Source organism: Caretta caretta, chromosome 15 (genome assembly GCF_965140235.1).
Source record: "Caretta caretta isolate rCarCar2 chromosome 15, rCarCar1.hap1, whole genome shotgun sequence".
Classification (NCBI taxonomy): Eukaryota; Metazoa; Chordata; order Testudines; family Cheloniidae; genus Caretta; species Caretta caretta.
This window is the reverse complement of record NC_134220.1, coordinates 28,180,193-28,205,769: the sequence shown is the minus strand read 5'-3', so window position 1 is coordinate 28,205,769 and position 25,577 is coordinate 28,180,193. Positions and strand designations below refer to the sequence as shown.

The window sequence follows — 25,577 nt, the reverse complement described above, 5'->3', positions numbered from 1 at the left end:
TATGGCTAATCAGTTACTATCCTGGTGAACCATTTGCTCTGCTAAAAGGACATATTTGAGGTGACAGTTACACTTGTTAAACTTTTCTCCTCTCATTCATGTTTATAAATGTACCACTTGAAACTGAAACCTGTTTAACAGAAACTTCTGCACATTCATGCCTTGCTGACCTGCTGCCACTTCTTGTTTTTGTTTTAAGTGTTACAATATTTGTGGATAAGAACACAGAAATCGATGAGAATACATTAACAATACGCTTCCCTTTATCTTCCCCCCTCCTCCTTTTTGTGTGTGGGTAGTGACTCAAACTGCTCATCTGGATAGGTTTGGAGGAACATAGACTACATGAGAAACTGTAAAGCTGCACTACCAAAGGTTTAGAAAAGTTTAACTAGGAAGTAGCAAAGAAAGGTTCCCTTTATGTACACACATGGGGACCAGATGGCCTGATATTGGGACCCTCATGATATTAAGGGTTTTGTCTTAAATACTCAGCTATACCCACCCACCCGTTTAAAAAAAAAAATCCCAATTTTTCACACTTGCTACCTGGTCACTTTATTTACACAGAACAGATCAACCCTAATTATCCAAATAGCTCAAGGGTCATTTCTGAAATGTGGCTCAACTTAATAAATAAGGCTAGGTCTAGGGGACCTCTAGTGGCATTGCATTTTGTGTGCATGTCAGTTAAGTACTTTTCACCACCGTGTAAGCATCAGGTGCAGGGAAAGGTTCTCATATTTCTCAGTGTAGACCTCCCATCTTAACAAAAGTGGTCTTATAGTGTTCTCCCATGGGCCATTACACAGGCCCACTCTTCCATTCACAATTGTTTCACAGCATAGAAAGGCAATAAATTATTGAATGGTTTAGCTGTTTATAATACAATGTACCAGCTGGAAACTAGGAGAGGAGCCTGCACCAGGTAACCAGACTGCTCTCCACACGTCAGCAAGCACTTTCCCTATGCTTGTCTCTCTACCATAATTTAGGAATGGCTGTTTTAAGGTTTTGGTTTTTTACACTAGGGAATTTTAGAGAAAAAAAAATCCCCCCTGGTACTTATCCCCAGCTCAGCTGCACAGGGGCGAAGCCTTTGTCTAGCAAATTTCTGGCACAGTGGTGCCGTTTGTTTTTTTCATGTCAGCTAAGGCACCGGTTTAGTTAACATAATAAAAATGCCCAAAGGGGCTGCAGCCTTGTCTATAGGGACAGGTTTCAGAGTAACAGCCGTGTTAGTCTGTATTCGCAAAAAGAAAAGGAGTACTTGTGGCACCTTAGAGACTAACCAATTTATTTGAACATGAGCTTTCGTGAGCTACAGCTCACTTCATCGGATGCATCATCGGATGAAGTGAGCTGTAGCTCACGAAAGCTCATGCTCAAATAAATTGGTTAGTCTCTAAGGTGCCACAAATACTCCTTTTCTTCTTGTCTATAGGAGGGCTCTTCCTCCTGCAGCCCAACCAGTGGTAGGGTAAGTACTGAGGGTAGTTCATTGGGTATTTTTATTGTTTGTTTAGGTGTATGGGGGGAGGGGGTGTCTTTTGCTAAAATTCCCTATCAGGGAGCCATCCCTGCCCTCACTTATAATTAAGCTATAACCACTGTTTGAGTTATAGCTGGGGGGGGGGGAGGTGATGAGACACACACACTTTTATTTCAGTGCTTTCTAGTGTAGGGCGGAGGCTCCTGGCTCTGTAGTATGCCTTCTCCTGTAGTGCAATGGATCACATGTCTGTGTGCTCCTTTCATTACCTAAACAATAACTCACACCTACTCTGGGTTGATGGGGGGCTCGTCGAAAGCGATTCACGAAGAGAGATTTCCAGGGACCACCCCGATCGTCCACAAATGTAATTAAAAGATTTTGCAGCTGGCTAAACCGAGGTTACCTCTGAAGAGGTCCTGCTCTGGGACTGAGCGCCGGGCGTGCCATCGCACGGCAAAGATTAGGTTTACGAATTAATTTTTAACAAGGGGGACGGGGTGACTTCATGGACCTTGTTGTGCCATTGGCCAGCGCGAAAGAGCCAACGACCAATGGAGCAAAGCAGAGAGGGGAAGGACAACTAGTAACTGGGTTGTGCAATGGAGGTGCTGGCTTTTCAGAAGAGCCTCTAACCAGGAGTTTGCCCTGGGGTCCGTGGGCAGCCCCAGCCCGGCCCCTTTCTCGGTTGCTCCGCTGCCCGAGGGCCGGGAGGCCCAGAGGTCGCATTTGGCGCTCCAGCTCCTCCGAAGCTTCTCTTCTCCTTTGGGGGGAGCCAGTGACACCAGATCAGGTCACGTGAACCGCGCAAAGCAAGTCCTCTCCGTCTAGATCCTTCTCGCCATGGCTTTTGTGAGCAGGGCAGTCTCGGGCTCCTCCCTGCTGCTTTGCTGGCTTTCCTTCGCCTGGGAGAGCAGCAGCGCTTTGCATACCAAGGGCTCCCTGCCCTTGGATGGCATCACCTTCTATAAGGTAAGGGGCATGCTGCTGGTTGCAGGTGCCTGTGTGTCTGGTCCTTCTCCCTCTGCATGCATGGTGCGGCTGCACGAGCGCTGGGGCTCACACAGACGCGGGCTGTTGGATGGGGAAGGACCTTAACGCCACGGGCCTTTTCAGGAACTGCAGATCGCTGTATTGAAAATACATTTCGGCTCCAGCGCAGGTCTCGGGCGGCTGCAACGGCAACGTGCCCTGGACGCTGGGCTTTGCAAGAGGCTGTTTGGGAAGGGTTGGTGGGTGGGTAAAAGAGACCGTGTGCGTTCCCCCTTTTTGTCAGCTCCGACGTGGGGCAACCTCAGGCACTTTGCGGGTAAAATAGCATGACCGCCGCGCTCAGCTCTGCAGGGCTGTGACCGGAAGCCTGGGGCTCGGCTCACGGCAGGAACAGATACAACGCCTGCCCCTTGCAGCGGCGCAAGGGCCATTTTCAGAAGCTGCAGGCGGGCAGCCGCTGGTGCATGGCTCAAGAGTTTGCCCCTGGACCAAGGTAGCCAATGGGGAAAGGACAGAGGAGAGGTGGCCTCAGCAGCTGGCCAATCACAGGCGTCCAAGTGTCTCAATTGCACCGCGAAAGTGGTTGAACGTTTTTGCCAAGGCTGCGGTGCATCGCTCCGGGCAGGCCAGGCGGTGTCCTGAGCACCTCGGAGCTTTCCTGCTGCAGCATTCGCTGTCTTTGTCTGCAGCAGCTGTGCGATTGCCGCATCCGTCAGGTGTCCTTCCGTCCACAGCACGTGCCCTCCCCCTAATGCAGCGCGGGGCACCGCCGCCTAGCCTACGCCAAGCTCTTGTGAACGGACCCCCCGGTGTCCAGCCCCAGCCGGGCTCTGAGCATTGCATGCGCTTGGGCGACATTCCCAAAGAAAGAAAATCCAGAAACACCCTCTTCTATCTCCGTATATAAGAGCCATAGTAGGTGTATTTGCTCACCTCTGTGAGCCTCTCACTCTTATCTGATGCTTCTTAGCAGCCTCTGGATGGGCTACGTAGTCTGTCACACAGCAGTGAACTCTGTCCCTGAGTTCACTGGACGGATCCGTACAGATTTTTATTTTTCCAAGTAAGAAAAGGCAAATAGCTTAAGCACTAAATTTAAGTTGTGGGAAAGGATTTTTCCAGAGCTAAGTAGAAATGGAAATACCTTCCTGATTTTGTTTCCATTTCATTAACAGGGTGTACGTTTGTTATTTAAAGGTTTAGGTTTCTAGCACTGCAAGACCATGTTTAATCACAAGAGCCAGGTTTTAGAAATAGGAAGGGAAATTGATCAGAAATAGAAATCTCTGTATTGTGAGAAGTGGGACTGAAGTATACCAGCTAAATTGAGCCAGCTGTCATACGACAGGCTTCCAGTCCACACTGGAGAAGGGGTACTAGGCACCTACTGTCAGACCATGCAGTAATAACACTGGATCAATATCAGCTTATTTAACTTGTTTCTCAAAGTATGTAAGGAAGCATCCACCCTAAGCAAGTAGCTGTGATAGGGGCACTGACTGCAAAAGGCTGGAGGTTTTCTTTTCTTATGACAGGTTTCAGAGGAACAGCCGTGTTAGTCTGTATTCGCAAAAAGAAAAGGAGTACTTGTGGCACCTTAGAGACTAACCAATTTATTTGAGCATGAGCTTTCGTGAGCTACAGCTCACTTCAGAAGTGAGCTGTAGCTCACGAAAGCTCATGCTCAAATAAATTGGTTAGTCTCTAAGGTGCCACAAGTACTCCTTTTCTTTTTTCTTATGACAGTCATCTCATCCACTTGAAATGAATCTCCACTTTGATAGACCAGTTTTGGTGTATTTGCATTCTGGGACCCCTTAAGCACTTGTTCCATAGCATCTTTTGCTAGGAGCAAGGACTTTGGGGTAATTTCCAAATATGAAGCACTACATTGTGGGATGAAGCTAAAAAGACTGGCTGACAGGGTGGAGCTACAGTATTTGCAAATTTCAGCCATGCTGAGGAGGGGAAGGAGTGTAACTGGCAACTACACTGGTCAGCAGGATCAGAATTAAAGACTTTGTTCCAGATGTTGCATACGTTACTTCGAATGCTTATAAAATGCCTGGGATGGCCTTTGTGGTGTGGTGGTGGGGGAGCAGTGAGTGCAACAAATTCTTGCTAGGAATGTTCTGAGATTGCAGGATCTTCCCACTTAGCATAGAAAAGGCCAAGACGTGTCAGGTGTAGACACAAACCAGGTTTTGACTGAAAGCAAACAAGTCCATTTCCAAGCTGACCTCAAAGAGCCAGTGTGTTTGGTGCCAACCTGACAAGGCCAGTTTCACTGTCCAAGCAGAGTGAAATTAAAAACCAATAGCACAAATGACAGCAAGTTAATAAGATGTTTTTCAAAAACTTTCACTTTAGCAATCCAAGGTGCTTCTATAATCCTACTTCCATTACTCACTTGAGAGGTCCCAGTGAAGTCAGTGGGAGCTGATTCTACTCTTTAAGTCAGTGGAGCTCCCTACCAGTAAGGTGAGCAGAATTTGGCCCATTATGTCAATCAATTTGACACCACATAAGCAAAATGAAAGTAAAATCTTTCAGGGTATAAGCCATTTTAACAAAATACTGAAGTATACAATTTAGAATTCCTTCTAACAGCTGGTACAGGAACACACATGCACAGCCCATCTACTTCTTCCTCTCACCTTGACAGCCACATTTATTAAATTAAGAGGTGCTTGATTATTAAACTAATTTCCCCCAATGTGCCTCATAGTCAAATAATTATTTCACAGGAAAAGTGAAAACTGGCCAGGACATCCTTATATAATTGTATACTGCATGTTTATGAAATATTCAATAATTCCTCCATTAAATCTTTGTTTTTCTTGTGCTAGGTGATTCCAAAGAATAAGTTTGTCCTGGTGAAATTTGACACCCAATATCCTTATGGTGAGAAGCAAGATGAATTCAAAAAGCTGGCAGAAAGCTCAGCTTCCAGTGAAGATCTGCTCATAGCTGAAGTGGGAATATCAGGTGAGCTGTAAACAGACTAATACAATATCATTTGTGGAGGGAAAAACAAAACGTTGGCACAGCTTGACCTCTTAAGCACTGTGAAATGTCACCCAGCTCTCTGCTTTAGCTGGGTTTTGGGTGTAGTTGGCACGCTGAGAGATCATAGAGGAATTAGGGTGGCCCAAAATGGGGGGGGATGGGGACCTAAGAATAAATGATTGAAAATGATTTTAGTTACTGATATATTGAATGCCACCTTAGCCTTGTTGGTAGTGGAGCTGACTGCCCTCACAGCCTCATGTGAGGTCGGAGTAGGAGTGCTGGATATCTCCAACCCCCTTGGGCCAGTTAGTGAAGTCTCTCAGCACAGTTATGGAATTAAAGTTGATTTGCAATTCCTCTTGACGAGAGGGAAATCTGGCCTTTTCTTAGCCTCTTGGCCCACTTCTATGGAATATGTCTTGTGAGAACTCTTTCAGCCATAATTGTGGTCACAGGCAGTAAGAGGTACATTGTTAATTCACTCTAGGGAGCATTGCCATTCATTGCTGACATTATGATAGAGGTGTCGGCATCACAACTGGCACTAATTGACATTGCTATGGTAGTCTCAAGAGAAGAGCCAAGGCTTGTATAAGCAATGAAGACCTAAATTGCCATCACCCCTGCTGCTGCCTGTTCTGTAAACACAGGATTTAAACCTCTTCAGACTGCCCAGGTGGCATACATCACTAGGCATTGAAGTTTACCTAAACACAAACCCTTTATACTTTAGTAGAATATCTGAAATCCCTATATTCATATTCTAGCTTCAGGAATTCACATGGGATTTATGTTTGTTCAGATGTCATCTTACAAATTTGCTTGGCATATAGCATATTCTCAATAAGAACTGTGTCTGCAGGGACATCAGCTAGAAATTATAATGAGTATTATCAGTCTGTATGCTTCAGGCTACAAACTAATCTGATGGGGATCAGGAAGGAATCATTCCATCCCACCCCAAATCCAAGAGACAAAATCAGTTATAGAGTAAAGCAAGGTTAAATACATACATTGTGGGGGATTTGCATCTTCCTCTGAAGCAGTCGATAATGGTTACTCTTGCAAGCAGACTTGCTGGACTTTTGGGTTGTTCCATCCTATGGCAATTCCTAGTAGAGGGAGGATGCTTACAGAGTTGTAATTACAAACATAAACATTAATTGCTTTGGAGAGGAAAGGATCCTACTTACTGATTTTGCTCTGAGTAATGTACTGATCCTTTTCATGTTTCATTTCTGTTCCCAGATTATGGTGATAAACTGAACACAGAGTTGGGTGAGAAATACAAGCTGGATAAGGACAGCTATCCTATTTTTTACTTGTTCCAGGATGGGGACTTTGACAATCCCTTACTTTATAGTGGCCAAATAAAAGCTAGTGCTATTCAGCGTTGGCTGAAGAGTAAAGGCATCTATCTAGGAATGCCAGGCTGCCTACAAGAATATGACATCCTGGCAAGCAAATTTGTGAGTACCACTAAAGAGTTAGAGCGTCAAGCTCTTCTCAAACAGGGGCAGGAGAGTTTAGCAAAAGCCAAGGAAACAGAGAAGAAACGGGCTGAGCAGTACTTGAAAATCATGAGCAAAATCCTGGAGCAAGGAGAGGAGTTTGCTGCTAATGAAGTTGTCCGGATCACAAAACTGCTTGAGAAGAACAAAATGAGTGACGGGAAGAAGGAGGAGCTCCAGAAAAGCCTAAACATCCTTGCCTCTTTTCAAAAGAAGAATAGTGAAAAAGAGGAGCTTTAACAGGCTGGAGAACTTTGTACAAGCTGTGATATTCTGGCACAAGGTCCCATCCAGTTCTCCTTATGCAAGCAAACTTTCCTTTGACCTCCAGGGAGCAGCAGAATTCCTTCTAGTGTGCTTGGTGCTTTAGAAAACTCAGAGAAAGGCATGTCGCCTTTGAAAAATGACAGTATTCTGTAGTAGGGATTCAAACAATCACCTCTTAAAGTGAAACTGATGTGTATTAGTTGATAAATACTATTACACACAAAAATACATTAAAAACAGACTTCAGGTTGCAAAGTCAAGCACTCAAAAATTTAGGAAATAATATAATTAAGGTTGCCTCTGTAGAACTGTCCCTCCACTGCACTGAATGGGGATAGGAGTCCTGTGGAAAAAATATGTGATCATGTAATTAAAGACTGTCATAATGCACATGCACAATGGGGCTGAATTGAGGTTGTACAGGCAACCTTAATGTTGATGTTTCCTAACTTTTGAGTATTTGGCTTTGCAATCATAATCTTGTAATGTAGTTTTTGTGTGTTTAATTTCCTAGATTTTTTTAAAAAAGAAAATTGAACCAGCAGAAATCTTACCATGTAGTGTATATTGTCATACACATGGTTCAGCAGCAGCATTGAAACCATTAAATCCACCACACAGACATAGTGATAGCAATTAGCAGGTTGTCATCCTCTACAGAGTCTACATGACCAGTACTAGAAGTGGAAGATACACCTTGCCAGTGAGTTTCATAGATATTTGTTGATAGCAAAGAATGCTGAGTGAGATTCAGGAATCTTGGGCTCTATCCTAGGCTCTGGAGGGAAGTAGGGTCTAGTGGGCACAGAACTTTTCTCCCCCAAGTTTACCCCTTTCTACCCCACCCCCAGCTCCTTGTTCCAGTCTCTGCTCTTCAGGCATCTCATCCCAATCTCAGTCCTTCCCCAGAAAATCCTAGTTTTCTCTTGCACCCTAGCTCTTTCTCAGATCTTTTTCTTCTCTCCCATTTCCCCCCACCCCCTGAACACTGGTTCCTAGACCCAGTTTCCATGAGCTCCTTGTCTCAGTATCCCTCTAATCCCCCGGCCCCCCCGCCCCGCCAGCCCATTGGCTTCTACTCACCAGCTCTCAATCCCAGCCTACCCTCCTCCAACTCCCAATCCCATCCTGGTAGCAGACTCTTGGGGCATTTCAGATAAATGGTCTCAGAAACTTAACATGGGCCAAACAACATTGTTTTGCAAGCCTTGTTCTGAAAAATGACAAACTGTTTTGGCTGAAATTTTCCAAAACTCAGCCTGGAGGAGATGCCCATTGTGGAAAAGTTCAGCCCAAATGATGAGCATTTGGCAAAATTCTAAGTGCATACAAGGTCTTATAAGGGAAACAGTTGGGCATCCAGAACAACAGGCAGTGCTACTAGTCCTCCCATTTTTTTAAAATAATACCTTTTCCAGAGATCATTTTGTTCTCTGTGAACAAGCAGATTCTGCTGCCCTAGCAAGTGCTGTTCCCACGTGAAACTCAGGTAGCTGCCCTAAGGCTCTCTGTGCATTTGCACTCAGGGCTTAACACAGGGTCTGCAGAGGACCAGGCTCGGCCTGGACATTGCTCTACGCTACGTAGTACGTACCAGGCTATCTGAGTGCAGGGGTGGGTGCAAAGAGTGAGTACTGCTGCAAATAAAGACGGTGCATTACTACTGCTACGTGAAACCTGTCTGTGTCCGCTCGCGCCAGCGGCCTCCTCCCAGTCCCAGGGCTGCAGCCCTAGGACCGCCGAGCGCGCGGGAGACTGGCGCATGCGCGCGGCCCGGCAAACGCCTGGGGGTCGCGAGCCCGGGGAGGGGAAGGGGCGTAACCCCATCCCGGGCTCCGCCCAGCGCATCGCCTCAGCGTCTCGTCCAAACACCGGCCCTGGCCCCGCCGCCTGCCTCCCTCCCTCGGGGCGGGAGCCCCCACGGCTGATCTCGGGGGCCTGACCGGGAACCGCTGCCCGAGGGTCCCGCTCTCACCCCATCGTCCGGCCCCGGGAGCCCCCTACCTAGTGCTGCCCGCTGCAGGGCGGCCGGGGCGACTCGCCCGGCCCCGCGGGAGCCGAGCCGAGCCGCCCCGCCGGCCACCTCCTCGGACCGCCCAGGCTGAGGCGCGCGCGCCAACGGCTCCGCGCGCGCGCTCTTTCCACCCCGCCCACCCTGTGGCTGCCGCGTGCACGAGCGTCTGCGAGACCCTCCCAGCGCGTGACGCCAGCGAGGGCGGGACTAACGAGGAGGTAACGGAAAGGGGTTGGGAGGGGCTCGCCTGGGGGAGCAGTGGCGCGTAGGGAAGCTAAGCAGGGGCTTTTGGGTGTAGCTGTGTAATGGGTGACCCACGCTCAAGGCGGCTGGCCATGAGGCTGGTGTTGTGCAGAATTCTTAAAGGAACCCACTCAAGCCTGCAGAGGGGGACCTGGTTGTGTTGTTTCTCCAGCTTAGAGTACGCCGGCCAGGGGGATTGTCACTAGCCACAAAGTTTTTGATGAAAATACCAATTTGACCAATTTGTTAAGTGCTTTTGGTTTCAGCGGGGAGGGCCCTGTGGCCCAGAGCCTCCAAGGACTTCAGTGGAAGTTAGGAGCCCAAGTACCTGTGTGGGTCTGGGCCTATGCCCCTGGTAGACCATTCTCACGGTCACTACACAAAGAAGGCACAAGGGGGAGAGCCGTACGAAGAGTGTATATTGTAAAAGGAGCCTACACCGCTAGGGCCCAATTTGTTTTACAATAACAGTTAAAAACAGGCCCAGGACAGTCAAAGGAAATGCATGGAATTGAATGAAACACGTGGAATAGAGAGGCATGTGAGTGAGGATCAAGGCCCTGGGAATCCTAGAATTTAAGGCCAGAAGGGATCACTAGATCAAATAGTTTGACCTCCTGTATTTCACAGGCCACACACTAAACCCAACAACCAAAATCAGACCAAAGTATTACATCCCACTGGAGACTAGACCATTGTCTGCCACAGGCAGTGAACAGGAGGGATCAAGGTGCACCAGTGGTTGAGGCTCCTGCAATGGCAAGGAAATGATTACGTAAGATATACCTGGCAAGTGACCTGTACTCACACACTGCAGAGAAAGGCAACCCCCTCCCTGAATCACTGCCAGTCTGAACTGAGGGAAATTGCTCTCCAGCCCCATGTATGGCAGTCAGTTAGATCCTGAGCATGTGAGCAAGAACCAGCCACCCAAGCACCATGCCTCACCTGTACCTGTGTTCAGTGATCCTAAATAGTACCCCCAAAACCTGTAGTGTCTGATACCTTTATCTCTTTGGATGATCCCTCAGCATATAGCAGAATCTTATGGCCACCTGTCCAATTTGCATTCTTTTCATGTTATTTTGATTCCGTGATATCATCCCTGAAAACTCTACTTATGTAACGAACAATAATGGAGACAAAGGACACTCCTGTCTAGCAACTCCCTATAATACAAAGGGCCAGGAAAAATGAGTCACTTGAACTTTCGCCAAAGGAATAAAGTAAAAGGTTTTATTAAATTGTCCCAGAGCTCAAACTGAGTGAGTACAAATGACAGATAGCCCCGTTTTCCTCTAGTGGCTTTTCCACCTCTAATGATAGGGTAGACACTGGTTCATTCATTTCCTCTGAGTCCCACAAGACATGTATTCATCTCCGTAAGCCAACTGTAGCTGGTCTCCAGCATAAACCCGAAGTGACCATCAGCTGTATAGTGAACACTCTGTTAGTGCATTAAGCCTAGACATCATCCTTTCTATTGCCTTTTATAAAGGATATTGGCCAGGAGTACTGCCCCAATAGTTTGTGCATTATTTAGTCTTTATCTGCAATTTAAATACAATGGATTATTGCATTGGTGAATTGAGTCTCTCAAGAGGAGCATATCTCTCTGCCTGTCTTTATGCACCCATCACCATGGTATCACAGCCAATGATTGGGTGTATGAGTGTCAGTGTGTATCTATGTGTTTAAATATGTGTTTGTCAGTAGTATTTGCAAATTCCCAAGACTTCTAGTAAATGTCCCCTCCATAACCATCCTTACCTTACTGGAGATTCCTCATTTTTCTCTAAAAAAGGATTTGAAATTTTAAAACTGTTTGTTTTGGATTTCAACTTCCTCTTGTATTGTTTGCAGCCCAAACACTGCAATACTCTGTTAGGTCATGAAAGCCACTGACTAAAACTGACTACTGAGTGAAATGCAAAAACTGATCAAACAGCATAAACAGTGAAAAGTAAATGGTAATTTTTTAAATGTTACTTCAGCATTAGTAACCTTCAACATGATTGGGAACACAGATCGTGATTTGTTTAAAAGTTTTGCAGTGACTCACTTGTGGAAAATTAATCATAACTTTCCACATGTGCAATAAAGCATTATCATTCTTGAGTTCTGACTTATATAAACACTTCATGGTCAACAAAAGCTTTCTTTTTAGCTGTGATATCTGCAACTACAAGTCTCATTTACATTTCTTTTTTTTTTTAATAGCTGGAATTTTCTTTGCCTGGCTAGTAACCGACCCCCCTCCTTTAGCATAAATTATGCCTGTTCTATCTTGGGAAAGGAAAATTGGTCCAATAAATAGGATCTGATGTTATTGACTATGTTATCATTGGATGATAGAATCTGATAAACTCAGATCGCTAAATGTAGAGGAAAGATGACTCAGAATATTGGTAATGGGATCTGGAATCTTTCTATTGGTAATTTTATGATCACCCTCCATCCTCGTTTATCATAATGTTTCTTCTTCGAGAGATTGCTCATGTGTATTCCACAATAGGTGTGCATGCTCGCCACATGCACCGGTGCCGGAAGTTTTTTCTCTAGCGGTACTCATGAGGGGGAGCGCCCCCCGCAACTCCTGGAGTGGCGCTTGTCTGGCACGGTATAAGGGGAGCTGCGCGCTCCCCCCCCACCCTCAGTTCCTTCTTGCCTCCAGTGAAGGTGCATTGGAACTACTCTGCTCCAGCTTTGCTGTAGCTCGTCCCCAGAACTGTTTGTTCATTCAGTGTTAGTACCTGTAGTTAGTTAGCTGTTTAGCTATCAGCGAAAGGTGTAAGATTTGCAAGTTCTTTAAGCCTCGGACCAAAAGAGAAAGGGACATTAGGCTCCGGGCCATCCTGATGGAGTCGGCGCTGACCCCGACTCCGGCATGCCACTCCAAACCGGTACCCGGCACCACAGCGTCAGTACGTGGCGACTCTCTGGTGCCATCGACCAGTCGGCACCGCTCCCTGTCCACAGGGCATGCCAAGAGGGCCAGGAAGACTCCCTCTTTGCAGCGGCACCGAGGGAAGTCTGGGACAGAGTCTAGGCCTATGTCGGGCAGTCCTTGATCCCCACCAGGCCCCAGGCCTCCGACTCACATTCAGAACAGGCCTCTCCGGATATCCGGATGCCATCCACACCTGAAGCCCTCCGGGCGGCCTGGGACGTTATGTCCATGCTGGTGCCCGGAGCACCGCCGATGTCGACCCCATGCTCCAGAGGCAAGCCGCCGCTGGGATCTCCGCAGTCGCCTCCGGCCCAGTACCGGTCTCAATCGAGGGAATGTTCCCGATGCTGTTCACAGCCCAGTGACTGCTTGGGGCAGAGTCCATATGGATTGCCCTCGACGCCGACCAGACTGTCTGGCTGAGTCCCATCCGGCTGGGAGACTCTGCACCGCTTTTCCTCAAGGAGCGAATATTGACAGGACCACAGCGGGCATCGCCAACAGTCCTCGTCTCGGAGGGGGTACCGCAGTTGGTCACGGCACAATCGTCGACACCGTTCCCACTCGGACTCCCGCTCCGAGTCTCCACCAAGACATCGCAGCCCCGGGCGTTGATTGCCGGCGTCTCACCATCGTAGGTCCGCCCGTCGAGGCCGTTCGCAGAGCAGCTGTTGACCATCGGTATCGGTCCTCCACATCGAGATCACGGTCCCATGGCCGTCGTAGATCCTGGCACCGCCACTCCTCCTGGTCCAGAGACAGCAGCAGATCTTACGCCAGCCCGGTCTCTATTCGTAGCCGTCCTTCGAAGGGCCAGGCCAGCCAACCCGAACAGCCGGCCCCGCCGGTGCCAATGGTTACCAGTGGGCTCTGTGGCCTCTGGCGCAGCCCCTGGTAGGAGCTCGCTCGGTGGCCAGAGCTTCGGAAGCACCATCAGCCTCCCTCTCCAGACCCCCGAGAAAGGTGTCGGTGGGACGTACGTCCTCTGGACCGTGCCCAAAGTCCGATCAGGTGGTGGACCCTCCAGTACCGGCTGACACCCAGAGCACTGCACCGGCCTCTTTGCCCCGCCCGGAGGAGGCGATTGTGGCCCCATCCCCTCCGCCCCGCAGGACGACTTCAGGGCCCACCAAGAACTCTTAAAGAGGGTGGCAGCAAGCCTCTACCTCCAAGCAGAGGAGATGGAGGAGTCCTCAGACTCCCTGTTTAACGCGTTGTCCCCATCGGCACCGGGTAGGGTGGCCTTGCCTCTCCGTGAAGGGGTGGCTAAGATTTCAAATGCCCTGTGGCAAACACCGGCCTCATTGGCCCCCATCTCTAAAAAGGCGGAATGCAAGTACTTTGTACCCGCTAAAGGGCATGAGTACTTGTATACCCACCCGGCGCCCAACTCCCCAGTGGTCAAGTCGGTCAACCACAGGGAATGGCAGGGTCAGCCAGCCCCAACCCCAAAGAACAAAGACTCTCGGAGACTGGACTCTTTTGGAAGGAAAATTTATTCGTCTTCGAGCTTCCAGTTACGAGTTGCAAACCATCAGGCTTTCCTGGGCCAGTACAAATTCAATCTGTAGGGCTCCCTGCCCAAGTCTGAGGACTCCCTCCAGGAGCGCGATAAAAAGGAGTTCAAGGCGCTAGTGGAGGAAGGGGCAGTGGCCACCAGGGCGTCCCTGCAGGCAGCCTTGGATGCTGCAGACATGGCCGCATGATCAATGGCCTGCGCGGTGTCCATGAGACGGGCGTCATGGCTCCTGCTCTCTGGGCTGTCCAGCGAGGCACAGTCCTCCACACAGGATCTCCCGTTTGATGGGAAGGCTCTGTTTGGGGAGGAAACAGATACAAGGCTGCATGGCATGAAAGACTCCCGCACGACCCTCCAGACTCTGGGCCTCTATGTCCTGGCTCCGGCAAAACCAAGTTCAAAAAAAAGTTCAAACCGCAGTAGACTCCAGCCCAGGCCGCCCTCCTGAAGTATGAGGCCGCCCATAAGAAGCAGTAGGACTATAAGAGTCGCCCTCAGAGGCAGTCTCGACCTGCCCCCAGCCTGAGTCCTCCAAGGGCAAGCAGGCGGGGAAAAGGTGTTTTTGACGGGACGCTCGGAGGCACCCCGCTAGTCCTCACCAGGGATCTACCCCCAATAAAGCTCCCCTTCTCCAACCGGTTGTGTGCTTTCCTCCCGGAATGGTCGCAGCTAACCTCGGATCAATGGGTCCTCAACACCATCTCCTGGAGTTACATCCTCCAGTTTACCTCCTCCCAGCCCAACCACCCTCCGCCCCCGTCCCTCTTGGGGGATCCCTCGCAGGAAGCTCTGCTTGAGCATGAGGTGGGGCAGCTCCTAGGACTAGGAACGATCGAGACAGTGCCCAAGGAGTTCATGGGCAAGGGGTATTACTCCCATTATTTCCTTATCCCGAAGGCCAAAGGGGGGCTCAGGCCCATCCTGGACCTGCGAGGTCTGAACCAGTACATGGTGAAACTCAAGTTCCGCATGGTCTCCCTGGCCTCCATCATCCCCTCCCTGTATCCCGGGGACTGGTACGTTGCCCTCGATCTGCAGGACGCGTACTTCCACATCCATGTATTTGAGGGGCACAGGCACTTCCTCCGTTTCATGGTGGGACAGAATCATTACTAATTCACGGTCCTTCCGTTTGGTCTGTCCACTGCCCCCAGGGTGTTTACAAAGTGTATGGCGGTGGTAGCGGCCTACCTCAGACGGTGCGGGGTCCAGATATTTCCCTATTTGGACGATTGGCTTGTCAAGGGTACCTCCCGGTCACAGGTGAGGGATCAAATGGCGCTCCTCCTGTCCACCTGCACCGCCTTGGGCCTGTTGGTAAACTACACCAAGTCCACGTTAGTTCTGGTCCAATGCATAGAGTTTATCGGGGTGCTTCTGGACACAGTGTCGGCCAGGGCCTCTCTCCCGCCAGACAGATTCGAGACCCTGAAAGGTCTCATCGACTTGGTCACAAGGTTCCCAGTGACAACAGCCGGGGTTTGCCTGCAACTCTTGAGTCACATGTCGGCGTGCACGTACATGGTCCATCATGCCAGACTCAGGATGAGGCCCCTCCAGCTCTGGTTGGCCTCAAAGTTCTCCCAGGCCACAGACAGGATGAACAAGGTCCTCACCATGCCAGACTCTGTGATCACCTCCCTACGGTGGTGGTCCACTCCAAACAACAAGCTCCGAGGGGTCCTGTTCAGGGACAGGGCCCCATCGTTGGAGCTGGTGTCCGATGCATCGGACCTGGGTTGGGGGGCCCATGTGGGGAACTTTCAGATCCAAGGCCTGTGGTCGGCTCAAGACCTGACCCTACAGTTAAACGTCCAGGAGCTCAGGGCGGTGTGGCTGGCATGTGTGGCCTTCCACTCGCACCCGGAGGGCAAGATAGACAGGGTCCTCACGGACAACATGGCCTCGATGTTCTATATCAACAGGCAAGGCAGGGCCCAATCCTCTGCCACGAAGCCCTCAGGCTGTGGGACTTCTGTATAGCCCACAACATCCACCTGAAGGCCTTCCACCTACCGGGCGTCCGGAATGAGAGGGCGGATCGCTTGAGCAGTGGCCCACTGGCTCTTCTGAAGGTGGGGAACTCCCCAGGGGGACCTATTCACAACTCGGCAGAACCGACGATGCCCCCGATTCTGCTCCAGGGGCGTCCTGGGGAGGGGCGCTATCTCCGATGCCTTTCTCCTGTCCTGATCAGGCTGGCTTCTCTACGCCTTTCCCCTGCTCCCTCCAATCAGCAGGGTCCTGGAGAAGATAAAGACGGACAAGGCCCGGGTCCTCTTGGTTGCCCCGGCGTGGCCCAGGCAGCATTGGTACGGAACCCTCATGGGCCTGGCAGTAGCTCCGCCATGGCCATTGCTGCTTCACCAAGACCTGCTCTCTCAGGACCAGGGCCGCCTCCTCCATTCCAACCTAGCGGCTCTTCACCTTATGGCGTGGCTGCTCAGTGGTTAGGCGGAGAGGAAAGGACGTGCTCAGAACAGGTTCAGCACATCCTTCTCAAAAGTAGACGGCCCTCCACTTGCCGCACTTATTTGGCGAAGTGGTCCTGGTTTTCTAGGTGGGCGGTGGACCAGGGTGTCTCCCCGGTGGCCGCCTGATCCAGCTTATTCTTGATTACCTCCTCCACCTGAGGGCCCAGGGCCTGGCGCCCTCGTCAGTCAAGGTGCACCTGGCAGCCATATCGGCCTTCCATCCGCCAGTGCAGGGCACATGGTATTTTCCTATGCCATGAGTGGCCGGTTCCTTAAGGGTTTGGACCGTCTTTTTCCATATTCTAGACCCCCGGTCCCGCAGTGGGACCTAAACCTGGTGTTGGCGGGTCTCACCTCTTGTGGAAGGTGGCCTTTCTGGTTGCAATCATGTCGGCCAGGCGAGTCTCGGCGCTCAGGGCCCTGACCGCCGAGCTGCCATACTCGGTCTTTCATAAGGACAAGGTCCAGCTCCACCCACACCCCGCGTTCCTCCCGAAGGTGGTCTCCACCTACCAGGGCAGGGCATTTTTCTAGCTGTCCTCTGTGCCAAGCCCCATGCATCCAGTGAGGAGCGCCGTCTCCACACGCTCAATGTCCGGCGGGCTCTGGCTTTCTACCTCAAGCGGACCAAGCTGTTCAGAAAGTCCTCGCAACTGTTTGTCGCCTCAGCTGAGCACTCGAGGGGCCAGACGATTTCCACTCAGCGGCTTTCCAATCGGATCACTTCGTGCATCTGTTCCTGTTATGAGCTGGCGGGTGTCCCCCGCCACCCATTGTGAGGGCACACTCGACTCGGGCGCAGGCCTCATCGGCTGCCTTCTTGGCCCATGTCCCCATCCAGGACATTTGTAGGGCCGCCACACGGTCTTCGGTTCACACGTTCACCTCGCATTATGCGCTCATCCCCCAAACCAGGGATGACTGACTTGTTAGTACAGCAGTCCTATAAAGAAGGTGTAAAATGTAAACAGCCCTGGAAATGGTCGTAAATGCCGCTTGTCCTGTGGTAGAAGGAGGATTTAAACCAAGTGAGACAAAATCTAATTCATGGTTTGGGGGAAGTGCTGGTCAGGTCAGCCTTGCTTCAGATTGACTCAGGCTGCCATAAAGAAAATTGGGAGCTGTGGAAGCACTGAGGCCCAGAACCTCAAAGGTAGTTAGTTGCCTTATTCCCAGTAGCAGTTATCCTGAGTTGGGCCTAAGCCACCACGCTGATGACCAGGGATGTCCTGATGTCCTGAGTTATCACTTATTTACTATTCATATTTCAGGAATGTCAGGAGATTCCAGTCCAGCTCAGGAGCCCATTGTGCTAGACACATAGGAAAACACACTGCCCCAAAAAGAAAAGGAGGACTTGTGGCACCTTAGAGACTAACAAATTTGAGCATAAACTTTTGTGAGCTACAGCTCACTTCATCGGTTGATAGATTTCCACTCTATATGGCTAAATTCAGTGCCTTGCATAATGACAGGTTTCAGAGTAGCAGTCCTGTTAGTCTGTATCCGCAAAAAGAAAAGGAGTACTTGTGGAAATCTATCAACCGATGAAGTGAGCTGTAGTTCACTAAAGCTTATGCTCAAATAAATTTGTTAGTTTCTGAGGTGCCACAAGTACTCCTGTTCTTTTGGGGGATACAGACTAACAAGGCTGCTACTCTGAAACCTGCCCCAAGGTGCTTACAATTTAAGGAGCCCAATTAGATGCATTTCTAGCAACCCCTCTCATCTCCCAGTTCAGAAGAACTTCCACAAGCTGAAGCTCCCATCATTTCCAATTTCTTAGGAGGAACTTTCCACCCCATTATCATCATTCCTTTTAGTCAGCGGAGTAAAGCAGCCTGCTTGGATTTTAACCTCTTCTTCTCCCCAGAGCTCTCAACAGTCATGCTGCTCCCAGAGTAGATTCAATTCCAGTAGCATTTTTCCACCCTATGCTCTGTTTTGGTTTCTCCCCTAGTGCAGTTTCTAGAGCCTGCCAATGACATCTCCTGGCTTCCCATCAACTTGAACTGCACTGAGGGGCTCAGTCTGCTTAGTGACCGCGGTGCCTTTGTGACGCGATGGTCCTGATCCTGCCCATTTTCCGAGCAAGATGCAGGCAGCCACCTCTTCATGAAGCCTTCCTTGAATAATGCAGGCTGAAGAACAACAGGCGTCATCGGGGCCCCCAGAGAGTTGAGGAAGGGGAGGGAAATGGAAACAAGAAGAAGGTGCGAGGGAGCGCCCTCCAAGCAATAGCCACTGAGAAGAGGAGAGTTTATACAGACACATCCAAAGGGAGCTGGCTACTGCAGTGACAGGTTCATGAGCAGTACAACCGAGGGCTGCGTATGTTAAGAGGCGATTCCCCTTCTCTCGGCAGACAGACAGCATTTCCCCCGGGGACTGAGCGGGCTGCCGCGGGGCTGGCCAGGACCGCGCACGCTGCTCGGCCGGAGCCAGGATGTGATGCGGAGCTTGCCGGGGCGCTGGGTTCAGGGGCAGTTTTGCCAGAGGACGAAGCGAGGGGTAGGGTCCCTGCGAGGCAGGCAGGGGCAGGGTAAAGTCGGAGCGGAGCCTGCTTCTGCCCCGTCCCTTCTCCGCCCTCCCTCCTTTTGGCTTTCCCCCTTCACCCCCCGCCCCATCCCTGCTCCGGGGGGCTCTGGCCCCGGCTGGCGGGGGGCGGCCGTGCCCAGCGGCACCGGGGCGGGGGCGCTCAGCGGCGGCCGGGGGCAGGACTAGCCGAGCCGGGAGGAGGAGCCGGCTCCCGGCCGGAGCGCAGAGCTCAGCGCCCCGGGGAAGGGGCTGCCGGCGCCCGATGGCCCTCGCAGCGCAGGCGGCCGGGCTCAGTGTCACCCGGCTGGACGGGGACTGGCAGGAGGTGAGTGAGCGGGAGAGGCCAGGGGGCTGCGGGTCCGGAGCCCCCAGGGAGCAGTTCCCTAGTTCCCTAGCTAGCCATTGCTCGGATCTCCCCAGCCAGTCCCTGCCCCTCCCGTCCGTCCATCCGTCCCCTCGGGTGGCCCTGTCAGCTCAGCCAGCCGCCCCTCCGAGTGATCTCCCTGTCCGGATCCAATCGTCCACCCTTCACTCACCTCTTATCTCTATCCATCCCGCTGAGCGCGGTCTCTGGCTTCACCTCCGCTAGAGCAGAGCTGCTTCTTCTCTGTCATCGGTCTTTCTCGTCCCTCTCCGTCTTTCTAATCCCTCCTTCTCGTCTTCCATCTGCTCTCTCTGTCGCTATCCATTCAGCTAACGTAGCCCCTCCGTGATGCCAGGGCACCTTACATAACCTAAACTCTCCGTAAAGGAAACCTCCTTAAGAGAAATCTTGGGTAAATGCTGGCGGCTCTCTCCGTTTTAAGGAACAAACATGGCTTTGAGTTTTCGCCTAGGCATCTCAGGGTTTGCACTGCCACCCTGTATTTGTGGTCGAGTTTAGTCAACAATTTAGTCCTTTTTATTACAGACAGAAAATGAGATTGCAGAGTATGTTTACAGCTGCACTTACCACCTGCATTTTTAAATTTCCCCCAGATTTATTCTGCTGTACAATGGATACAGTTTGTCATGGCCACTTTAAGGTACAGTATGTTGTTTTAAACTAATAAGCAAATGTCAGGAATGACAGCCTTCCCTGCAGATTGCTTGAAGGTTTATTACTCCCTTTAAATCTCTTTCATTGGAACACAAGAAAATAATTTATTAATTATTGTTTTCTTATTAATAAAAGTATAAAAAAGAGAATAGCAACCCAATAGACACAGATCAAGTGAAACAAGACCCAAAGTAGCACTCTCCAACCAGCCTGCTCTTTATTTTCTCAGTGTTATAGGTTCCAGCTCAATTATTGCCTACGCTGTCTTCCAAAATGTAGTGAGATCCCCAGAGGTAAGGATTCTGCCTTTCAGTTTTTAAGTTTGAATGTTTGTTACCCTGAGGATAAACCATATTTTATGTAACAAAACAGATGTGTGGGCATGAGTTTTCCACTAGGAAGGCTTCAAATTTTTAGGCACCTTCTCTTTTTATTATTAATAGGAGTAAACCAACTGTTTAATGCTGTGGGGCAGATGAATAAACAATTCATGGACATGTTTTGCTGTAATTATATACTGCTTTATGAAGCACATATGCTTTCAGTGTTTTTTAATCCTTCCCCATTACATGTATGTAAGTTAAATTGTGCCCATGTGGTCTGAGTCAAGGACTGGGAGCCAAGACCTCCTTAGTGCCAGTTCTTGCTCTGATATTGACTCTTTCTGGGCCTTGGGACAGTCACTTCACCTCTCAGACTGAGTGTTCCAGTCTGTTAAATGGAAACAAGAATAAAACTACTTCAGGAGATGGAGAAAAAGGGTTGTGAGGATTAACAATTTATAGATGCACCGCAAAGGTTATAAGGGCTGAATATTGTTGAGTCAAATTCTGCATTCAGATACACACATTCAACTCCCATTGACTTTAGTGGGGACTGTGCACCTCTGTTTGAGAGCACAAATTGACCAAATATAATTACATGTAAGGATATAAGCATTATCCTAACTGCAGCTGAACAAATGATTCACAACAAATAATTTCTTCATTGAATTTCATCTCTTTTTCTGGTCATTAACAGAAATGCTTAGATTTATTCATGATTCAGAAAGATGCATTAATTTATGCTTAGCATTTCTCTCAAATATGAATGGCCTCCAAATATTTGCTGCAAATATTTGAGATTCAAACTTCAGAGTTCACAGGGTTTAGTAGATTATGTATGTCACATGGTGTCTCTTTTCCCTGACTGGATGACCAGTGGAACTAACCAGTAAAATGTAAATAACAAATGTTCCAATCAGAAATAATTTAAAATTCAGTTTCAATCAAAATGTTTGAATAACATTTGTTTTTCACAAGAATACGCACTAATAAGACTCAAGAACTTCAACGTTCATGGAAAGGTGAGAGAGGCTGAATAGTAATTTTCTGTCATAAATTAGGTGAGCAGTACTTCTAAACTTGTATTCTGTTATAATGATATCAAAGTTTTCTATTTCTATATCTTCCTTATCTCCAAAGCATGTCACATGTTATGGGTCCCACACACCCAAAACTCCTGTGGAACACAGTGTGTGTGGGCCAAGGAGTCCATTGCAAACTTACAGGACTAATTCTGACAAAATGGGGAATTTTCATCCACAGAGAGCAGACTGGGGCTCAGTGTTTTAAGATCTTGTAGAAAGAGCCCACCCAATACACAGAGTAAACTGCCTGGAACTCCATTGATTTACCTTAGAAGAATGAGGGCTGTGTCACCCCTGCTAGGATTTGAGGCAGTGGCTCTAGGGAACCCAGGTATTTCAACCCAGATGTCTAGAGGTGATTAGACCATCCCGTCTGTGTCAGAAAGTGTCTTATTTCAAGAACTGTGAGGTAGCTAGTTTGGTTACATAAGAACACGGGATTGGTAACTTTGTGTCAGGCTTTGAGACTTGTACCCTGCCTAGAGTGGTAGTTAATTCCTGATGCTTCAGAGGAAGCCAAGTACCTCAATGCGCTCCCACTTCTACTCACGCCCACCATGCACCTGACCAGTTGTGCAACTCTGTAAATGAAGGGCATAGGGTGAATCCTTCCTGACACTAGCTGTGATCAGATTGTTCCCTGATACATGATATTTAAAGAGTAATACTTTTAAAAGAAAGGTTTATTTCCCAGTTATTGAGAGGTATGGGAATCATAGATACTTATCTTTCCACACTAGAACTTGCAGCTGAATGTCTAATTGTTGAAACATATTTTCTGGATCTACAGAATCCAGAAAACTCTCAACATTAACTAAACCATGTTTAAGGCATGACATGTTAACAAAAGAATCTCCGTTTTGTGATAAAGAAAAAACAGGGTGACTCAAAAATATAAACAGGGTCTAACCCTAGAGCACTTGTGGGTGCAGCACTGAAGACACAAGGATTTCTTATGCAAGCAGATGTGCTTCAAAGAGTGCCCAGTCTGAAGATATGTAGTAATGGCTACGCATTTTGTCCACCTAACCAGCAGTTCTAAACCATTACATTTCTTTACATTCCGTTCCCCCAGTTTATAAACAATTTGGCTTTTCTTCCTGAAAGAACTTTAACAACACCCTCGCCTATTCCTCCAACTTCCTTATATATGCCTATACCTAAATAACCCACTAGATAAACAGTTGGGTTTCACTATACTTGTGCAGACCTGGGTCAGCTGTTCACTCGTTACAATTGGTCATCTACCTTCTTCCAGGGTTGTTAGTTTTTAATATACTCATAGTAACAACCATGCAGAGAAGTCTAGACTGCTGTATACCTACTGCTTGGTTCTGCATGGAGAAATACGTACAAGTGTTTTTTAAAATGTTTTAAGAGGGATTAATAAATACAATGAACTAGCTGTAGCTATTTAGTTAGCAATAAAAGGTATGATTCACTGATTTATTGGGGTGACAGGTAATGTACGGTGCTAATAAAAATAAAGATATTGAGATAGATGTTTGGTTTCTCTGACACTGTATAAAACAGAGGTGCTTAGAGTACTCCCTGAAGGAAAAATATGCCCTAGAAAGACCTTAAACAGAATCTACCCCACTCTCTATCTGTAACTACAGAGTAAGGACAAAACAACCTGCTGGCAGATTTTTTATTGTTGCTGAACTAACTAAATCTACAAGCCATTACTCTTCAACTCTCAGGAAAGAGAAAAGTTCAAGCAAATACTGTGATAGTGCACATTCCTTTTTAATTAAAGGTCAATATCTGGTCAAATTCAGCCCACAATGTAGGTTCTATAAAATAAATAACGTTTTCCAGAGCTAAGACCTGTATAAATGTTTGCATGTTTTGTTTAGTTTTAAAAATGCCTACAGAAAAAAAGGCTAAATTTTTCACTCCTGGATGCTGAAAGTTAGGCACTGAAATCCACATTTCGGCACCTAGATAACTGGCCTGGTTTTCAGAGTGGCTGACCATCCACAGCTCCCACTGTCAATGAAAATGTGGTCATCATTTTTAAACAAGTAAATCTTTCTCTGCAGTGTTTACAACTCAAATGCAGTGGTCTTGTGCCAGTGCATGAGAACTTGAAATTGGCTAGAAACTGACCACAAGCTAACTAAAGTGATATTCCATTTTTCAAGCTGTGCTATGTAGCAGGGAAACAAACGCACCCATAGACAGAAAAATGAAGGATTTTTCAAAATACTTCAGTCTTTGTCACCATGGATGTTACTAATAACACAGTGAAGGAAATCTATTTTATTAAATCATAGGATTTTGAATCCTCAGAGCCAGATTTGGTGCAGCTCTCAGGTACTTGGGCAGTTGATAATGTGGCCCATGATCATTAAATCTTTGTGCTCTTGGTGTAAACATCTCCTGAGTGCACAAATCAATCCAGTTTCCTTGTGTAGGGATAGCAGCATTCTAAGGCTAGGCATGAAAGTATATCAGGAAAAGGAGGGTGAAAATTAAACCCTTGTTGTAGCTGACCATTGTGGGACTATGTACAATATTCACTAAGCCAAATTATCACTTCAACTTTTCTAGATGCGCCCTCTGTTCTACCTGAGCCTCTCTGACCTGTTTCTGGGGATGTGCTGGCTCATTGGGGCTCTTCTCTATACCACAGAGACCACAAATCAAGACGTTGTCTGCTATAATCTTCAAACAACTGGTCAGGTGAGTAACTCTGGGTTATCAGCTTGTGATGTCAGGTTGCTTTGCACAGAATTGTGTCATGAGCTGGTCTAGCAATTAGAGCACAGGACTGGGAGTTAGGCGGCCCTGGGCTCTGATCCTGGCTCTGACACTGGCTTGCTGATTGATCTTAATAGGTAAGATCTCTGTATCTCATCTGTAAAATGAGGATAATTGTATAGACCTACCTCACCCAAAGGTAAAGTCTATTAGAGACAGAGAGTAACTTGAGGGTTGCTATTGGGAGTGTTCAGTTATCTATGTTAAATGAGTTGGTCTCATCTGTTGAGCAGGTACCCACTGCTATCTCTGTGACTAATGTACTGCTGTATTTCCACACTCCTCTTTCCTGTAAAAGAACAAACAAACTCTGGTATTCTCCTTGGGCCCCGCCCTGTAAACCTTACTCCCATGAGTAGCCCCCATGGGATCTGCTCCTGTTACCCTTATACCAATAGTCTCCCAAGCAGTCCCGTTGGGTTACTCTGTCTGTGGGCTGTGGTGCTCATGGTAAGCTCAGCCTTCTGCCCTGAAGGTCAGCTGTGTGTCCTATTCTGTGCTGAATTCATGTGCAGTGAAGCGGAAGCATTTTCCTGGCAGTTCTTTTTGTCTCGTTGGGTTGCCGCTGCATCATTAGGGTTTCCTCCTGTCAGAGTCTATTTGTAGATGTCTGAAGCACACCAGGTAATGACTGCAGGGAGAGGAAATGGGTGAGGGGCTGCAAGTGGGACACAATGGCAGTAGCAAAGGCTCTGTGCAGAAACCCATTACCCTCCAATGGCTATGGGGATTTGGAATGGCTTGTGCTGAAAGGAAGGGAGAATATTTAGGAAGCCATTTGCATTTAGGACTTTGGGACTATTTAAAGCAGTCCAAATTAAAGATGAACTGTATTCTGGGCCGAAGGAGCTTAGCTGGGAAATACAGTGAAGCCTCTTAGTGCGACAAACCCTGCCTCTGCCTTCATGGCCAGGGAAGTCCCCAGATGCAGAGGAGCTGATGTGTTTCCACTCCATAGAGTGTGGGAGGGCGATGCAAAGATTTGGGTAGCCTATGTGTCAGAGACCTCATTCTATGGGAGTCACCAGCACACTGGATTTGGGGTTGGGAAAGGGGAAGGACTGGTTGATCTGTCACTTTATAAATCCAAGGCCATTCACCCAGTGGAGAGGGAGCATGCTGGTTGTGAAGGCCGCTGTGCTTGAGAGGCAGGAGTGGTGGTCATGAAATTGCTTCACTGCCTGGGATTGATAAATCCTTCCTCGCTGCCCCCTGAGAAGCTCCCAGTTCACAGCCTGGCTTGTGTCTGCGTTAAGCCAAAGAATTTCACATACAATAACTAAGTCTCACACTGGCCCAGGAATCTCTACACTGTGTGCAAGTTAAATCAGTAATTGATAGAAATTTACCC

At 48.5% G+C, this 25,577-nt stretch overlaps 2 protein-coding genes and 2 long non-coding RNA genes across 14 annotated transcripts in view; 2 read left to right on the top strand and 2 right to left on the bottom strand.

Annotated features, from left to right (window-relative positions):
• The window catches only part of LOC125622950 (uncharacterized), a 42,191-nt gene extending 32,814 nt beyond the window's left edge, over positions 1 to 9,377 (bottom strand). Inside the window, exons 1-2 of the long non-coding RNA XR_007352862.2 lie at positions 9,280 to 9,377; positions 6,511 to 6,609 (exon numbers count right to left, since the gene is read on the bottom strand). This is a non-coding gene — a long non-coding RNA (uncharacterized LOC125622950). The remainder of the gene's footprint in view (positions 1 to 6,510; positions 6,610 to 9,279) is intronic.
• ERP29 (endoplasmic reticulum protein 29) lies at positions 2,101 to 8,938 on the top strand. The gene is made up of 3 exons (XM_048821627.2): positions 2,101 to 2,464; positions 5,335 to 5,473; positions 6,746 to 8,938. Exons 1-3 carry the CDS (start codon positions 2,336 to 2,338, stop codon positions 7,246 to 7,248), a joined length of 771 nt encoding a protein of 256 aa, XP_048677584.1. The 5' UTR covers positions 2,101 to 2,335; the 3' UTR covers positions 7,249 to 8,938.
• The window catches only part of TMEM116 (transmembrane protein 116), a 36,290-nt gene continuing 19,747 nt past the window's right edge, over positions 9,035 to 25,577 (top strand). The window contains exons 1-4 of one of the 11 annotated variants that reach the window (XM_048821617.2): positions 9,035 to 9,507; positions 19,992 to 20,038; positions 20,282 to 20,345; positions 24,017 to 24,148. In XM_048821617.2, coding sequence (XP_048677574.2) covers positions 20,025 to 20,038; positions 20,282 to 20,345; positions 24,017 to 24,148 — 210 coding nt within the window. In that variant the 5' untranslated portion in view covers positions 9,035 to 9,507; positions 19,992 to 20,024. Of the gene's footprint in view, positions 9,508 to 18,409; positions 18,987 to 19,164; positions 19,339 to 19,991; positions 20,039 to 20,281; positions 20,346 to 24,016; positions 24,149 to 25,577 lie in introns of those variants that run through there. The other 10 variants (XM_048821618.2, XM_048821616.2, XM_048821615.2 and 7 more) reach the window with 10 other exon arrangements.
• Positions 13,961 to 19,981, bottom strand: LOC125622949 (uncharacterized). The gene is made up of 2 exons (XR_007352861.2): positions 19,550 to 19,981; positions 13,961 to 14,296 (listed from the first exon to the last, which is right to left on the bottom strand). It is a non-coding gene; the product is annotated as an uncharacterized LOC125622949 (long non-coding RNA).

Excerpts from the sequence above, each read along its gene's own strand:
- ERP29 (XM_048821627.2), top strand. The coding sequence starts at position 2,336 with ATGGCTTTTGTGAGCAGGGCAGTCTCGGGCTCCTCCCTGCTGCTTTGC. Across the intron at positions 2,465-5,334 it reads ATGGCATCACCTTCTATAAG|GTGATTCCAAAGAATAAGTT; the intron begins GTAAGGGGCATG and ends TTCTTGTGCTAG. Across the intron at positions 5,474-6,745 it reads AGCTGAAGTGGGAATATCAG|ATTATGGTGATAAACTGAAC; the intron begins GTGAGCTGTAAA and ends TTCTGTTCCCAG.